The following is an 18756-nucleotide window of genomic DNA, read 5'->3' on the forward strand; positions in this document are numbered from 1 at the left end:
TGACTGCCGGCTACGTGCTACTTCTATGCTTCCTCAGTCGTCACGAGTGCTCCAGGCCCACTAATAATTCGGCACTCGTTCACAGCAGCGTTCAAGAGGGCTCCCGTCCTTTAAGCCGAAGAAACAAATCGCTGCGCAACGGGCAGCAAGTTCTATGTTTCTGAACGAGTGGCGCGAGAGTGGCGACTGCAGCGAAGCGAAATTTTCGCCTGTGACTGCAAGTGAGAAATTTTCCACATGCCGAAGTCTGGACGCCTTCCGGAGCTGTAGGCTAAGCTTGCGGCGTACGTCGCGGAAACGCGTGATCGGTCCCTGCCAATGAAGTGTGACATGGTCATGAAACAAGCCCGGATCTTCGCCTTTAAGGACCTGCTCCGCCGTGAGTACGAGTGGCTGGCGGCAGAAGACCGCGAAATTACGCCAACCGGACGTGTCAAAAGAGCCTCCCTGACAGCTGCGTGTGGTTGGGTGCATTCGGCATGGGCTGTTGTTCTACAAGATGTCGTGGTGCGGTCATTTGCCAAATGTGAAATTTCGCGGGACGACGACACGCTGTGGGACCGTAGCAACGATGATGATGGCAGCACTAGTGAAGATGAGTAGTCCAGTGACCATGTCAGCTATTAATAAATTTTCGTTATCGAATACGCCCTCGGGTATGCTCTCTTTTTTTTTTTCTTGTCACGCGATATAGGGGGGGCGACTTACATTCGAGTCGACATCGTGTAAATATGGTATGTCCACAAGGACTGCTCACCTCAGCTCTTCAATCTCGGCGACTTTCCCCTCACATTGTCCTTGCAGAGCCCTGACCAGGGCATCTTTCTCAAGAAGTGCTGTCTCAAGCTCTGCCTGCCTGCAAAATGGTATAGAGTGACATGGGCCAGAGTTAAACACAAATGTCTATTAGTGAATGAGTCAGCCAAGTTTCTCATATAACTCTCACAAACACACAAAGAAAAAAAGAAATTGGACATAATGGATAGCACATAAATGCAGTTGACTCTAAGTCTCAAACAAAAATTTATGCAGATCCCACGCACTGTGGGAATTCATGTAAGCGAAGCTTTCCGTGCTGGATGCTTTGATAGATGATAATTAGCGGCGATGTTGATGGCTAAAGCTTAATTTCAACATTTAGGCTAACACGAGAGTGGTGAGTTGATGTTAAATGTTACCTTGTGTGCGCCACTGCTGCTTGTGTGCGTAGTACACAGAACACACAGGGAGAGGTGTTTGCTTGAGGTGTCGTCGTGAGCCATATTTTATAACTTCTGAGGGTTGAGCGTTGTCATTTGCTCACATGGCACATCGTATTGTGGCAGAAGTATTAAACTTGAATTGGATCATGGGGCTGTACGTTCCAAAACTGCACTCGGATTATGAGGCAAGCCGTAGTGGCAGACTCCGGATTAATTTTGACACCGTGATGTTCTTTAGCATGTCCCAAAATCTAAGTGCACATACGTTTTCTATTTCACCCCCGTCGAAATGCAGCTGCCATGATTGGAATCAAATCCACGGCCTCTAGCAATGCCATAGCCCCAAAACTAATGCGGTGGCCACAGAAGTGTTGATTTGACGGTCGACCGCTTCCGTAGTGTCTCCTGGACCCTGCGGTGCGCTTTAATTAATGCGGCTCTGCTTCTGCACGCCCTGCACAAGTTGTCTGCTTGACATATTTGCATGGCGTTTATTTTTCAGAAATAGCAGCAATGTACTGTACCGTATCTTGAACTTAAGCTTATCCCGTTTCCCCGCAACCGCTGTTGTATAGTAGTGGGGTTTCCTTGCCTTATCACATCACCTCCCCCCTCTCTTATATTGGAACTGCCTCTTCTCCCTCTCCTCCTCTCTACAGTTCTATCTGCATCCCCTCTGACCTCACACGCACGTTAGTAAAAAGGGAAGCGCTGCAGCTTCTGCAATGCTTCTGAGCGGAGTCACGGATAATTACAGTTGTCAAGCGGCTAATCTGGCAGGGCACTGTGCACATTTGGTGTGGTGGGGTGAAAAGGAGTTTCGCCTGTCGCCCTCCCCCTCCCCTTGCAGCCCATAGCAGCAGCAGCAGTGGGAAAGTTGAAGGAAGAGGCAAAGAAAGCTTTGCTTTAAAATAGCTGACCCCACTTGATAGCAATAGCATGAATAGACCTTTTGCACAATGCCCACAACTTTGTGCACACATAGGGTCACTACCGCCACCATTGGGAAGGATAGACATGTGAGCAAGCACAGGATGCGCTCACCCACGTCCGATAACGAAGACACATTCTTGCTAATAATGGGCTTGGTAGGTGGATTTACATGGTGCCAGAACTAGGTGCTTCAAAAAGGAAGTTTTTTGATGTCACATTACATCTTTGTGCCTCTATTCCATAAGGCATATTAGTTCGTGCCTCAATTCATGAAAGGTACATGGATTTTTGAAACATGCTTACCATTTTCTTTGAACTTTTCTTTCCATGTAAATTACTTCCTTGTTAATTGACAGATTTCTTTTCTTTTTACAGCTTTTAATACACTTTGGAACAAAAAGTTAAATGAAACATGCTGTCTTAGAGGCTGCACCGTGCTTTCTGGTGCATTAAGAGGGCATCACTGCAATAAGTGTTCACATAAATTTTGAATGAGTGGCGTGCTTTTTGTTTGAGACTACTGTCAAGTGCTTTAAAATGACACGAATCTCAAACAGTAATGGATGGCACTGAGGATGGCCAGCTGTGGAAGTTCACGAACGAGCCGAGCTCGTCAAACGACGAGGGCAGTGGAAGTGACGAGGATGAATGAAAAAATGCGTTCATAGTAAGCTGTTAGAGGTTACAGTATGTTCAGTTGGAGGCTTCAACAAGTAGTCATAAGCTTGCTTCGTGTAAGGCTCACACCCCGTCAAAAATTACCAAGAGAGAAACACTGCAGGCATTACACAAGTAAGTACGATAAATGTCACCAATATTTATTACCGTATTTATTCGAATCTAGGCCAATAGTTCTTTTTTTTTTTTTTTTTCAAATAATCATATACCAAACTTTAGGATCAGCTTAGATTCGAGGATGTAAAAAAAAGAAAAGTGCCATTTTGTAATTGAAAATGATAAATATGCTGCATAGCTAGCGCCATCTAGAAAAGTCAGTATCACAGCCACTACTAGCCACGCGAGTAGTAAAGTACACAAGTGACGTTGCCATTTTGACCTGTGTCGTATCAGCGTGCGGCGTGGTGTGATCGTAACCACTATAGTGCCGCTTTCAAACGAAAAGTTGTGTTAGCTGCAGAGGCATCGTCAAACATTCAAGCCAGGTGGGACTTCAGGTAGAAGGGGCAACGGTAGACGCTCTTTGCCTGTGCCGCAACGAGGAGACTACAGAGATAAGGAAGATAAGCACGTGATAACAGGAAGAAGCTGTTCACCAAGATCACGCCGGGTCTCTATGCATACGAGGCTAGCGGCGATGATGACGTCGCAGCATGTTCATATTAAATAAATGCTGCTTTTATTTTGTGAACGCTGTCCTCACTTTCTTGTTCGGCCTACATTCGAGGTAAGTTTTTTTTTTTTTTTTTTCTGGCTTCAGACATTTGGGGGTCATCTTAGAATCGGGGCCGGCCCAGATTTGAGTAAATACGGTAAACAAAGAACTTTACGAGAAAAGCTAACAATGCATGTTGATTAGCCCTGTTCATGCTAGACAAGAGTATTTTCCTCGTTTTGCACAGCATATATTTAAGTTTAATGAGGTACCATTTAAACACCTTTTTAATCAATAACATATGTGGGGAGTCTCGTATCTAATAGGAGTACTGACCCCCACAGGTTCGGGCTTAGTGAGCCTCAGGGCCACATCAGCCACCACTCAGTGCCATCTAGCGTGCCTACAAAAGGGGCATGAAGCACTGCCCATGCAACAAAACACAGTAAGGCCCTAAGTTAAGGGAAACAGGTTTATTTGTCCTCAGTGGCACCAACCACTGTCACTGAGCACAGTCTGGAACTGTGTTCAACACCCAGTCCCGGGGAAGTGCGGGAAGCTCAGGGCAAAAATACAGAAAAGGGCACCACTAGCATGTTGCTGCGGGAGGAAGGCTGAAAGGGTGAGGCGTAGGGACAACAAAATAGGCGAAAGCCCGAATGAAGGCGCCGGGGTGCACCTCAATCCTCACAGAGCATGAATGGTAAAAATTGTGGAGAATGTCGAGAAACTACCAATAGTAGCGTTCAAAACAACACTGTTCTGATGTGGTTCCTTTTTCTGATGAAAATAAGAAAGCCTGGAAAATCTTTAAATTCTAAGCGACAATCCATCCACATGCCAGGGGTTCACTGTGCACTAAAATGTTGACTTCACCCAAATAAGGGCCTAGGTTAACACAATGGGAATGGGTGGCCGCACTTCCCCGACTGTATGACTTGTGCAGAGAGTTGTCCCAGCCGTGCCAGTATTTAATTTGGAAGTGATGCCTTTCGCAATATTCTGCCACTGCCGAGGAAGAAATGAGCCAACATTCCATGGACACTGCTTTCTTAACATCCTGATGCAAGGTTTCATTAAACATCATGCCCAATAACCGATGCAGCAAAAAGGACCCTTCCCTTGATGCAGGGAAATTGTAGGACTCATTTACAGAGTTAATGGGTCCAGTAAAATCAACATATTTAAAAGGATGCAAAAGGCTAATGCTGAACTGCTGCTAGATCGTTAGAATACCCTCCTACAAACCTTGCAATGCCTTTTTATTCCAAGAGAGGACTTGAGGATTTAAGTAGCACAGGAAATAGTGATCGAAGGCATCACACACTTCCTCCGAAATTTAAGAAGTCCCCTCAATAAATGTGAATCCTCACATAGGCGGCCCCATCAACCTTTGAGGTCATACCATCAGTCCAAGAGACCACATTCAGCCAGGGACTACTGCCTGCTTTTGAGCCAGAGGCCAGCACAGAGACAGTGTCATGACCAAGCAAGCAGCACCAAAAGATTCATGTGACGAGCTAGTGTGAATGAATTCTCTTGCAGGAAAATCAACCTAAGTTAGCTGAACTGCATCTCACACTGAACCATTGTGTTTAATGTGAAACTTCTCTACTTGCAGCGGATGACTAAACTTCACTGATTAAAAGCAAGACATGTAGTGCTGTAGAAGCCAGCACTTTTTTATAGTGCTAGCACCAATGCTGTCCTACGTTTACAGCCTTCTTCTTACATACAAAATTCCTTTTAGTTAACAGAAGTTGTCTGGACACCTCACAGCGGTAACTTATTGCTTTAGCATGACTTAACATTCATTTTTAGTGTTCTTTTGATACAGATCCCAAAAGCACCAGTGCCATTTGTGACTTACTTGCTAGTCGCCTGTGAAGTAATAGCCGAGTTTCTGCTCTCGGCCTCGTTAACTTGCTGTGTTAGTTTGGAGACAATCTTTTGCGAGTCTTCTAGCTGCTGTGCCCTAGCCTCGAGCTGCAACAGGACATGGTCAAAATTTAAGAAACACTGCAAAATGCAACAACTGCTAACCATCACCTAACTTAGGCACCTGTCAAAAACCACTAAGAATTAAGGTTGTTCGAAGAACAGAGACTGATATTTCTCATCTTGCACTAAGGTGCACATGATGCAGCAACATCTAATGATAAAGATTTATGAGTAATAATTAAGAGTATCCAGCCAATGTGGAATAGTACCAGATGACATTTACATATTTCCAAATAAAAAAGCAGAAGAGTCACACAATTTACATTTCAAATTCACTATGCGAGAGTTGTAAGTTGTACAGTAGGCAACAACTTTGGTGCCAGGTACCTATGAACTACATCAACGTCTGAAAGAATGAGTACAGTATGTGTCTAAGCTCTTTTACAAAATAGAATCTCCTACCAATATTCTTAAAACAATGTTTCAAGAAGAAAGGCACTCTCACCCGGTCACTCAGTTGTCCTATTTTCTCAGCAAGCTCTGCTGTCTTGCTCTGTTCATCATGAAGCAACACAACTGCCTGCGCCAGACTCTGAAATGAAGATGGCAATAAATGAGATACTTTAAAGAGACTGTCTACCGTCTACTTCCAGGACTAAGCAAAGTGCTGCATGCCCTTGACACTTTTTGCGCTTATTCGAAGTCACGCTTGCCAGTGTAAACACTTGTAGCGATGAGTCACTCGTTATGACCTCTGCAGATTGCCCGCTTGAATCTACCATTTTTTTTACAGTTGCAAGACACAACACACTATCTTTCCAAAATTTTTTACAGGGTGCACTTACATGAGTCAGAGTTATGGCTACACTCTCATACAAGTGGCACCTACTGAAGAATTTTTGCACTCTAGAGTGGAAAAAGGGCTTTACTAGAGTAAATACAGTACTTAAATGTTTTACTAGAGTAAATACAGTACTTAAATGTCTCTGGTGCAATGATATACAGTTATTGCGAAGCATACGCAATGCTAAAACAGTGCCGATAGCATGGTCAGCAGGTCCTGACTTAACTTATACCCACTGATAAATTGAAGCAAAATTTTACTACACTATGGCTTCACTGCTAAGCACTATTCTAAGGAAAAGAGACAGTACTGTTGAGTCTATAACTGAAAATACAGCTCTATACTGCAAGGATTTTATGATCATAAATTGACATGCAACAGACGGAAAGCAGCCCACCAGTTCAGTTTTGTCCTTGCTTGGCAAGAGCCCAGGGACTAGTTCACAAAAGCTTGTCGGATCCTGAGAAGATAGAAACCAAGCAAACCACTATGTAGAGGCAAGATAAAAACAATCGTTACTAAAACAAAAGCACTACCTGTACTGCACACAACAGGGTGCATGTGAGAATAGCCCAGTGGTTCAACAAGGAAGAGAAAATAGGTCTAAAAGGACAAGTGGGCTTGCACAGCCCAGCAGAATATACAGAAAACACAGTGCACTAGGCATCTAAGTTGTCCTAAAAAAAAAGGACAGGGGATTCACCGAAGGTCAGAGGACACGCTGCAGTGATTAGCACCTAATTCTAATTTTGTCCAAGTCCCACAACAAAATTACATGAGCACAACATACAGGGAAAGGTTAGGAGCCAGCACAAGTTTAAATTACTTAACGTAACGGAAAGCCTGATATACCCAGCTTGCTCTTTCCCCATCAACTACAAATAACATTTCTCCAAGTCAAATACACACTTCTCCCCTAAGAATTTTGGAGAAGCAGCCCACTTGAAGAACAAAGACAGTCATGAATGATTGGGATATAAACAGGTGCACGAAACAAGTGTGCTAGTTTACCAAAATCATGGATCACCAACTAGTCCATCAGTACCTATTAAAGGAGCCCTGAAACACTTTTTGAACATATTAAAAAAACGTTGCCGATCTGTCGTAGAGGCTGCTATGAACATGCGAGCCAAATATTACTGCTACTGCCTGCATGCAGCAGGGAATTTTCAATATCGTGTCAAACACAGTGAAAAATCACTTGTCCTCGCTTCCCCAATGCCGTCACATCGAAAGCAGCTGGCCAACCCATATTATTGGCCGATTTCGCGATTGCGAGAGCATTCTCTGTAACACATAATTGCCAATTTGAGTTAAATAGACGAAAAATATATTTGTCTGCTATCCCAATAAGACAAAAATAATTTCACCTTCACACTGTGTGCAGCTGCGTCAGCTGCACGTTGCCTCGAAGATGGCAGAGGCAAAACTGCATAGCACAGTCTACCGCAGCTGCCACAGATTGCCGCCATGAACCCTTTCGCTGTCGCGACACTCAAATTTCAGTTGGGGCTTTGGCCTTGTGGCTTCTCCATTGTGTAGCTTCCAGTACGATAGCAAAGACGAGAAGAGAGAGAAAGCTGGGTATTTGCGCGATAAAAAAATAGTTAAAGGTTTGGGAAAAGTTTGGGAACATGACATTTGTAGGATAACATAATAGTAAGGTGACTCTATGATTACTCATAAAAGTGTTTCAGGGCCCCTTTAAATAAGTTACCCAAGGAAATGGGTCTGGAAATTGCCAGTGCACTGTAATGGTATATGTTTGTAAAATCCTTTTGTGGAGCCAACAACAGCCTACTGTCAAAGCCAGTGCCATTGCAATCACAATATGGCAACAGAACAGGTTTTCATGCAAATTGGCAACAACAAAGTGCCGCTTTCATTACGAAAGCAATAAAAGCACACTCAAAAGGGAAGTTATTTTACATACCAAGCTAGTGTGAACAGAGCCACATCACCCAATTTCGTCGTTCTGGAGACATGCATAACGCCGGACGAATTGGTGAAGTGGCTAGGAGAGGCATGTGCCACCATCCCATTAGAGACTGTTGTTGAGTTGTACAAGAAATGCAGAATATGAAAGGCAGTGGACCACATGACAGATGACATATTGTGATACAAATAGTACAGCTGAACCCCCAATAATAAAAGCCAGCGACAAGGAAATTCTAGCCAAAATGATATATTTTTGTACTCCGGTGAATGCACATACTAGTATCCAATGCATTTTGTATCTCTCGACAATGGAACATCAATTAACTGTAATTTCACAATAACGAAATTTGCCTGAAATCAAAATCTACCTGTGTGTCGCTTACAGAGTCCAAGAAGTACCCAAATGCACTTTCTGCCAACTTTAATTGCACACTATATTGCCACAGCACACTTGTGTGGCTGCTGTTATTTCTGTTTACAAAAACAGCAAATCATCGGAAGCAATTACAGCTGACGATGAAAACGATGATTTGTGCGGCTGAGAGAAAAAGTGCCGCAAAAACAAAGATGTGGATTTGTTCATGGCACTCAAGATGGTGGCTGCCGCACGGACTGCCACACCCTCCAGCCTTGATTGCGAACTGGGGCCGTATTGTCTCACTGGAAGGGATCATCCAAGAATACTGCCCCTGCTTCAAGCATGCTGGTTTCAGTACCACTGGGTGGGCATGGTATGATGATTTGGTGTCGTCAGACAGACATTTCCCGAAAGAGGCTCATATTTTCAATCATCACTTTCACGAGGTTTCACGTGAGTCAGCACCAGATGTGTCGGCGCCTAGTGGCTACACTGTTTCACGCACAAGGCAACAGCATCCCTGGCGCCAAGGCAGTGTGCTTAGCACAACAGGAACACTGCTCATAGACGCCCATGCATCCGGTGCTGAGATACACGAAATCGTATCCCCGAAAGCAACAGAGAATACCACTCCACGCCAGTGCCGCCACTGCTAATTGGCAGATGCAGCGCACATTACGCTGTCAGCAATGCAGTTCAGCATAGCCTCGAGCAAGGCTCACCAAAGTAGACTAAATGAATGTTGACAATAAGCTTTTGTTTTTCAGTGCATTTCTTGCTGCCTCATTTCGTAACCATGAAATTCTTGCGAAAGGTAATTTTTTCACTTTCCCTGCTGATTTCGTCATTGCAAGGTTCAACTGTACAGCGATGAAACCTTTCAAGAGCGACTGCAAATAAATTTCCATTCTGCAACGGCGAACTGCACGGGTTGCATCTTTTTCTGGTCACAAGAACTGGAGGCATGCTACTTTCCATGAGTTATAACATCAGGCGCGTGTTACGCTTGGGTGCAAATAGTTTTTTATTTTAGTGTGTACATTAGAAACGAGTAAGAACTGTATGCGATTAGTAACTATTATATTGAGGAAAGGTAAGCCAAAGATTGCAATGACAAGTGCCCCTCGAAGGAAATATCCATAAATGTGCCAGCGAATAATGTCATCCTAGTTTTGCTCCCTCTCTAATTTTGGTCATTTTGTATCTATTTCACCAACTTTACCTTGCTCAAACACTTCCTAGTCATGCAATTCCCATAACTGTCAGCCTATAAACTTCAAAATTCGTAAATATCTTGTGAACATAAAGGTGTGGGGAGGGGTTTCTCTTACGCATTTTCTCTAGTTTGCCCTCAGCCCACACCCTGTGGGGATCAAGGTGCCTTCCCGCGCCTCGTCCCCCAGCTCGCACATTGTGCTTTGCTCGATAACCGGGAACCGCTGCCGTAACAGCAACACGGCGGATACGGCTGGTGCATCGGAGCTAATTTCCCACGCAAACCGTGCTTCTCCCTCCCTGGATTGAATTGCCACGTGAGCAAGTGTCACCGGGACGCGCCCTGATTGGCCTCTCGGGTGGTGGCCGCCGGGCGCCCTTTCCACCTGAGCTCTCTTCCGCTGAGTGCTTTATTTGCGCGGCAGATGCTCACAGGCCCGCAATGAGTTGGTTACATGGGACCTTCGTTCCCATGACTTCTCGTTTTCACGCCCCTTTCCTAGCCGTCGCTCATAGGGTGAGCCTTGTGCAAATCCATCTCCAGAACCTTTCGTGAGGTACATACGTACAGCATGAACAATTGTTTACCTTTAGAAGCAGCACACAAGCAGCAGCAAATGTAAAATAGCATATAAAGACAAGCAACGGATTTTTTTAGATTAGACACTTTTGCAGTGACTTTGCCATTGCAGATTTTGCCTACTGAAGAAACTTCTGAAAAACCTTGCTTGAAGCAAGTATAATCTCTAGTTCATATGGTGCCTTTCACCACAGTATGGCAGCGCAGGTACTGTCACAATTTCTTTTCTTTCTTTTTTTGCATGCATTTCTTGCAAGCTTATGCCTCCACCTCTCTCAAAAGTTTTAAAACATTTTCAGGAGCACAATTTATTTTTCGTTTAACTTATACGCAACATTTGTGAAATCATAGAATGAGCTTAACCTGGTTGAATTGAATTCTGGGGTTTTAAGTGCCAAAACCATGATTTGATTATGAGGCATGCCATAGTGGGGAACTCCGGATTAATTTTGACCACCAGGGGATCTTTAACGTGCCCCAATGCATGTGCTGAAATTGATGAACTACATTAAATTCAGGAGAGTTAGCAGGTATTAATTCTTGATCATGCTTAGAGGACTTCTTGCAAATCGGGCGCTATTGATAAACACACATGGCTTCTCTGTGATCGGTTCCATTAGGTTTGCGCAGTACAAAAAATTTGTATTACGAGAACTTGTTTTTACGATGTGCCGGCCGAGGGGAAGCTTTATGGCGCGAACTTAACAAGCTCTTGAATCGTAGTAGTCAGTTCAATGAACTACAGCTTACATCCGATAATAGGCTTATGAAGGGCCGGGAGCTAGCTGACGAATTTAATACATACTTTACTAATTTAGTGTCAGGCATCCACAACAATGCAGCTATGAGCTTTTTAAATGAACCTAACATTCACTCCGCATTTTTTTCTCTGACTACACCAGAGCAAATTTATTCAATATTCTCAAACCTAAAGAACAGTAAAGCTCGAGATATTGATGGTCTTGAAATACGGCCAATAAAGTATGTACTTGACTTTCTTGTGCAAGCGCTTAACCACATATATAACATTTCTCTTTCTACAGGCATTTTTCCTGAAAAAATGCAGCACGCGAAAGTAACAGTTTTATACAAGAGCGGGGACAAAAACAATTTTTCAAATTATCGACCCGTTTCTGTTCTCCCAGTTTTTTCTAAGGGTTTGGAAAAAGTAATTGGTGAATGAATCGCCTCGTTCTGTGAAAAACACTCTCTTATATCACCGCAACAGTTCGGCTTCCACCAGCGCATGTCCACAGAACTCGCTTTGCTAACGCAGAAAGAAGTAATACTACAGGGTTTCGAAGAAAAAAAAATTAACGCTAGGCATCTTTGTGGACTTCTCCAAGGTTTTCGATAGAATAAGTCATCGAACCTTGTTTGCTAAATTAGAATACTATGGGTTTCGTGGCCTACCTCTTTCTCTTTTACAGTCATACTTAAAGCATAGGAAACAAGCAGTAGCAATCACGAATCACCTTTCCTCTTTAGAAGATATTGTTGCAGGGGTACCCCAGGGGAACATATTAGGGCCGATCTTATTTAACCTATATATAAATGATATCGTAAAAGTTAGTAACAATGCACAGTTCGTTATTTTTGCCGATGACTCAAGCATATTCGTCCAAGCATACGATGTTCAGGAGCTCTCTCGCTTAGCAAACTCAACACTTCAAAACATGCACACCTGGAGTATAGCAAATTCACTTGAAATTAATACCAAAAAAACAGTCAGTTTTCTTCACACCTTGTCAAAAAACAGTTAACCATTCGCTTGATCTGTACCTAGGGGGTGAAAAAAATAGCTGTTGTGAGTGAGGTTAAAACACTAGGAGTTATCTTCACCGAACACTTAAGCTGGGATGCTCATGTACAGCGTGTATGTGCAAGTCTGTCACGAGCGTGCGGTGTACTTTCTAGGCTTCATCATGTCCTGACAGACAAGATTAAATTATTGCTTTATAACGCTCTCTATACAACTCACATTAACTACTGTACTCTTATATGGGGAAGTACTTCATGTAGGAACATTCAGAAAATGTGTACTCTACAGAAAAGGGCAATGCGTCATATAGCGAATGTAGTAAACAATGCGCATACAAAAGATCTGTTTCTAAAATATGGCATACTTCCATTTCAACTATTGTATGACTTTACTATTAAAATACAAGAACAGTCTTAAGCAAAACGAAACCACCTTTCTTGCTTTACGCACCTTAACAAAACCATCCGACATGCCCTATACACTCAGAAATAGAAGCACTTGGCTGGCTCCCTTTTCAAGAACATGTCATGGAAGAAACAGGTTAAAATCGCGCATAGCTACCCTTTTAGGTGACCTGGAAAAAGACAATATCGACATATATAACTTAACAAAATGGAAAACTTTTCCACTAAATCGCTGGCGCTCTTAAATACATATAGACTGTTCGTTGACTATATTATTAGACTACTACAGTCAAACCTCGATATATCGAACACGGATATATCGAATTATTGCGTATATCGAACACTTTCTTTATCACGTGGAAAATCGCATGCATTTTTAATTTTTTATTTCGAACGGGGCCGGATGTAAAATGGATATATCGAACTCCGCCGCCCCAGACCAAGTGCGCTCTGTTGACAGGAGGCGAGCTTTCCCGCAACACTCTCGAAGATAGCGGCGGCGCGATGGGCGTTCCGGACTTTCCGGACTAGGGTGCCTCGATGTCCTCCTCGCCCGGAGCGGCGGGCGAGGAGGACATCGAGGCACTTTATTCCGGACGGCTGCGTACGACAGCTGCCCACATCGGTTGCGCCGAGGGCGCCATTTGAACGTGGCGGCGTGCACACGCGGCGGCTTGGAGCCAGCACGGCCGCCTCGATCAAGCGCGCACGGTGGGGCAAGCCGCCTCGATCACGCGCGCACGGCGGGGCTTGCCCCCGCCGTGCGCGCGTGATCGAGGCGGCCGTGGAGCCAGTTGGAGCGCTTTGTCGGTGCTGAGCCACACAGCATGTGCATTGAGGACTTCGTTGGCGGTGACGACAGCACCGGAACAGTGGCGGAGTTTGCTCGAGCCGCCCATCGCCGCAAGCCGCACCGCACGCGTGCGGTCGCGCGAAATATTGCACGTATCAAACACTTGTGCACAAATTTCGGTTTACGATGTGTAAGGTATACACTGTGCACACAGTGTAAACGGTAATTTGTGCACAAGTGCTGGATACGTGCAATTTTTCGCGCGACCGCAAGCGTGCGGTGCGGCTTGCGGCGATGGGCGACTCGAGCGTAACCGTTTGGACTATGTTGAGGACGCCGTGGTCAAGCACGCGGTTGCCAATATGAAGTAGGCTACGCTGCTTCAGTACTTTCAGCAAACAAAATAAATACTTTGTTTGAAGCTTCATGTGAGTATCTATTGCGCCACGATTGGTTCATTGATTGATTTGTGCTAGTTTTTGACGCGTTTTCTACGTGATTTTATATATCGAATTCTGGCTATATCGAACTATTTTGCGATCACCGCGCTGTTCGATATATCGAGGTTCGACTGTACATCGAATTGAAATGTTTATGTTGTACTTTTGTTCAATTTTCTTTTAGAGAGGTTTCTAATTATTTTACGACATGTGCTTAGCGTTTTCTGTAGACTGCTGTTCTGTGGGCTACTGTTCATTGTATATTTTTCAGTCACATACTATAACAGAGCAGTCGCTACAGATTTTTGAGTATTTTATATGATGTGCTTTGTGTCTTTTTTTCCATACTTTTACATGACCATTTGAAATCTGTAAAAATTCTTTTTTCACTCAAATGTATTTTCTGTTTCTTGTTTCTGCCAAGTATTGGGCAAGCTGCAGCTTAGCAGCTTTTTGTGCTTGTCCTAGCATTCTTCTGTTTGTACAAAAGAAATGCTGAAATAAATTGACTTGACTTGAATTGATATTCAACCTTTCATGAGGGATCTCCTAGGCAGTGGCCTGCATTCAAACACAAGAGAGGGGTTGTGCAATTTCACAAGGTGGTACTCTGTACAGAAGGTAAGGGAATTCTCTCTCAAAGTAACTTTTCAAATGATCTGTTTGTGCTGTGAGCTTTCTGCTTTGTCACCTCGTATCTAGCGATTTTGACTGTTTTTGCTGCATGTGGTTTACGAATGACATGCTCATTAAGTTGGTGAATGAATACGGAACTTCCTCTTCGTGGCAATGGCACAAACTTCTTCGTGAAGTGCTGAGGGACGATGGGCAGGCAAACGCAATGCACATTTTTGGAAGCTCCACTCCTGAATTCTTGACTTTTCACTCACTATAGTTCCATGTTATTTGTATGAACATTATACTTCTCTGCCCGTGCTCTATGCTAAAGAGGTGCAGATGTCAGTGCACACTGTTTAACAAGTAACAATGGTCGGTGACCTAACTTCTCGCATTACATTCTACAGGATATAGAAAGACAGAGGGCTAATCGAGGCTGGCTAGTGCATACATGAGTGAAAAAAAAAAAAAAAAGAGGTGGGGGGACACCAATTTACAACAGGACATGCAGATGCTGATAAACACGAGTACTTGTGCATGTTAACCGTTTCAGGGTCAATGACGTAAATATACGGTGCCGCGAACAAGCCCAAAATGGTTGATGCCTTATATTTACGGCGCCGTCTGTACGTTTAAAAAGCGTGCCTATTTCCTAACTTCTTTTCTGGCATGTGCTGTCATTATGTGGGAATACAGGGAATCTTTTTCCCGTGCCTCCCTCTCTTGGTTTTTGTTGCATGGTTTGTTTTAGAGCTAGTTTGCTCCGGCGCATCTGTATACTACCACTCGGGCATTGGTGTGCGCGAGGGCGGGTGGCGGTTTGGGTTTTGTTCCGCGGGCAGTTTCAGCTTCTTGCGCTCACAAAACTGATGGCTATCTCGTTACTAATCACTAAAAGGGCGACCGCCTGTTTCTTGCTCGTTTAGTGCTCACAGGGGTGCACAGAGGAAGGATGCTGCCGTGCATGTGTTTCCTTTTCTTTTCTCTTTTCCGGAAATGTGCGAAAACTAATTGCCTCTGGTTGGCGATAAGATGAAGATTAGCGGAAGTTTGTCACACATTTTGCTTTTTTGACAGACACACAACCACACAGTTTTCTTGAGTGCGCTCACCTAAGCAGTTCGATTACACTAAAGACATAAATATTAGTGTAAGAGCAGGAACATTTATTTGAGAGTTGCGAAATATGCTCATGCACGCATTTTCTAAGCCTTGAACTACTATGTGTATAACAATGCATCGAATCTTTAATTCTTATAAGTTTATTTCCTTTTCTTATTGTTGTTATTCATGAATAAACAGTACATATATACCAATGCAAACTATCTTTTTCTCACTTTACAGTCACCCTAGAAAAATTACGGTGATTTTTTTTTCAAAATAGGTCCCTCAGAAGAATTGGAATCTGCAATAAAAAAAATCAACCCTGGGCTGTCGCATATGACGAAAAAAATCGACAATGAAAGGGTTATCTATGCCCTGTTCTAAAGTGCCATCTCTTTCCTTATCTTTTAAGAAAACCGAAAAATATTCATGCTAAACTGCAAATTCAAGCAAGCTTATATCAGAAGACGTGCTGCATGGTCAAGTTTCTGCAAGCCAATTTATTACGCGTCGCTAAACTACCCACAAAAGTATATGTTATCAGGTGAAAATGCTCTGTATGTCACTTAAAGAAACACTACAGAGAAGCAAGTGTTTCATTTTTTTAAAGCTTATATATAGCATATGCAGTAGAGTTGGGTTACTTAAATTTTTCAGTTATTCTGAACCTGATCAAAGGTACGGGGCTGGTGCCTGTACATTTCTATGGGGCCAATCTTTTCCTATGTCAATGCTGAAATGAGCCTTCGTTGGATAATTCGAACTTGACTGGTCATACATCACACACACGCCCAATCCCAACAGTGACTGCAGCGGTAACGCCAACAGCGACATTGTCTGTCTCGGCAACGCTTAAGGTACAGTGAATGCATCAAACACACGGTATCTTTCGTTGAGAACTCTGGCCTGCCCAAGGAAAATTTCTAAGTGAAAACGGTAGCTCACAATGAATTATTACAGAATTTACCCTATTTTATCTCGTGTATTCCCATTTTCAAGAAAGTTCCCCCGGAAATTGCTAGGGTGGTGCAAGCCAAGACGAAACCAAAACCGCATTAGCAGCAGCCTACTGTCAAAGACAGCATCACAAGTGCAATTGCCAAGCCATCGGAGATGGTGACCACAGATGGCGACCAAGAATGACAACAGAACGAACCCATAAAAAGTGGATGTGCTTTTAATTAGGGGACATGTTTAAGTTAGGGCAAACACTTCCAAGTGAATCAGCCATGTGTTCTGTCTTTTCCTTGTTTAATCCAATCCGCTAGACAATCCCACCAATTTCGTTGGTCTCATCAGGGTCAAATAAAAGAAAGTGAACTATACATACTCCAACAAATTGATCTCAACCACTACACAAGTTACAACCACAAAATCTATAAGGCAGGCATAAGAGTTAGGAATGCCAAGCGACGGTTTCTCACCCCTGATACAATGCTTGCTCCTTCAACCACACTGCATTGTTTTGTGGCCTTGCCATCCCCCTGTGCAAAGGCCTTGTTCGCCTCCAGCCAAGCTTGGCGTTCCACTTCATGCTGCACATCAAAAGAACATTGCTCACTTCAAAGCAAGCTGGCAACAGAAATGAATGCCACTGCAGCAGCTTGTTTGGCATTTTGGCTTTGCGCATGCTGCAAGCTGCAGCGCTATGAATAAATACAGCAGAGTCTCCTTAAGAACATGAAAGAATTTCATAAGTTCGTCTTGTCGAAAGACTATCATCTTATTAGATTTAAAGAAGCATGTCCAATGAACAGGGAACCAAACAAAGCTGTCAAAGATGTCCAGCTAGCTAACAAGAAACTTCGCCACAACAATGTTCATCCTGTGGGCTGTCAACAGTTTTCACAGCTGCTCATGCCTATTTCCCAAAACATTCAACACAAGGACAAGCCCAGTTTTCATGCTTTCTATTAAGCACACAACATGAAATCAAGAGCTACAGCTTGTGTTAAACATTTCTAAGCTACCAAAACTATTGCCAGATGCTGCAGTGAGGCTTCTTATACATAAGTGGCAGTAAAAAGCTGATGAATGTGGAGGAATATTGCTCATATGCTCCTGTCTGGCTGTGCTACATGGTGCGGACCGGCTTTGTCTTGCACTAGTTTGAAATACGGATAGCAGCGACGTCGAACTTGCGCATCTTGAAGCGCTATCAACAGCTCAATATGAAGCAAAGTCTGCCAAAGCATCTAACCAGGAGCAGCCAGAAGTGAGCGGGCGCTGGCAAGAGTGCGTGTGGTCTGACCTTAAGTCTTGCTTGGCTAGTTGAATGTTCAAGACTAGTCGAAATTAGCGGGACCCAATGGCTACAACACTGATAAGCAGTGTAGCCAAAGTTTAATTCCTACCTGGACAGCCGCAACCGAGCATGAGCAGACGATAGTCAGCTTCTTCCATAAGTACGCAATTTATTAAAGAAATTCGAAAACATTTTTTCCCTTACATCAGCCTGTTTATTAAACTGTGCGAATATATATACACAGTAATGGTAGGAAAAAGCGCACTGATCAAACATACTTCTTATTGATGTCCATATGAAGTCTGTTATATTACAAAATAAAGCACCCAGAAAAAAGTGAGGGGTAGACTTCTGTTGAGCGTTTCAGAGAAAGGCGACTATGCGCTCTGCTTGCAAGCTCCATGTGCAATGCACGACTGCAAAACTTGGCTGGGATGTTCACAGTAGCATACGCTATCCATGGACTGTTTTTTTTTTCACCAAGCCGGAGGGGTGGTTCAGGGCCCCTTTAAGAATTGTCCATGGCACTTAAAGGGTTAAATGAACAAGGCACCAAAATGCAGGAAGCTTGGTAGCGAACATCTTAAGCAGCTAGGCCTAACAGTACACAGGCTACTAGAGCTGCCAGTGGATTGGCATATGACAGCACTAGTTTGAGGCTGGAATATAATCAAAATGGCGGTGATAGTGCCTTCCGATCTGTAGCAGTCATGGCAAAAAGTCTGAAAAATAGGACAACGAAGGGTTTCAACATTCAAATTTCAGATGTCCTTATATATTGGCCCTATTGGGTATGCGGCAGTGTCACAAAGGAGTCCGAGCTATCAGGCAGGTCCGAAAAATCAGTCGTTAGATGCACTAGGTCCTGCTATCTTAGCAGTGTCCTAAAATTATCAGCTGTGTGCTCAGGTTGTGAAAATAAAGTGCACTTCCTCGGCTTCTTCATTTTGAAAACTCATGTGAGAGGCTGTTATGCCTGCGAGCGTTTTTAAGAAAAAGCAAAAGCTGTAATGCTTGCCCACAAGTGATGCATCAGTTCTCCCCTT

General features: G+C 43.6%; 1 protein-coding gene across 1 annotated transcript in view; it reads right to left on the bottom strand.

The window, feature by feature from the left end:
* The window catches only part of LOC126541473 (uncharacterized), a 61207-nt gene that overhangs the window by 29075 nt on the left and 13376 nt on the right, over positions 1-18756 (bottom strand). The window contains exons 4-8 of the mRNA XM_050188219.3: positions 16890-17000; positions 6651-6713; positions 5915-6001; positions 5339-5454; positions 758-856 (exon numbers count right to left, since the gene is read on the bottom strand). Coding sequence (XP_050044176.1) covers positions 758-856; positions 5339-5454; positions 5915-6001; positions 6651-6713; positions 16890-17000 — 476 coding nt within the window. The remainder of the gene's footprint in view (positions 1-757; positions 857-5338; positions 5455-5914; positions 6002-6650; positions 6714-16889; positions 17001-18756) is intronic.

Source organism: Dermacentor andersoni, chromosome 2 (genome assembly GCF_023375885.2).
Source record: "Dermacentor andersoni chromosome 2, qqDerAnde1_hic_scaffold, whole genome shotgun sequence".
NCBI classification, from domain to species: Eukaryota; Metazoa; Arthropoda; class Arachnida; order Ixodida; family Ixodidae; genus Dermacentor; species Dermacentor andersoni.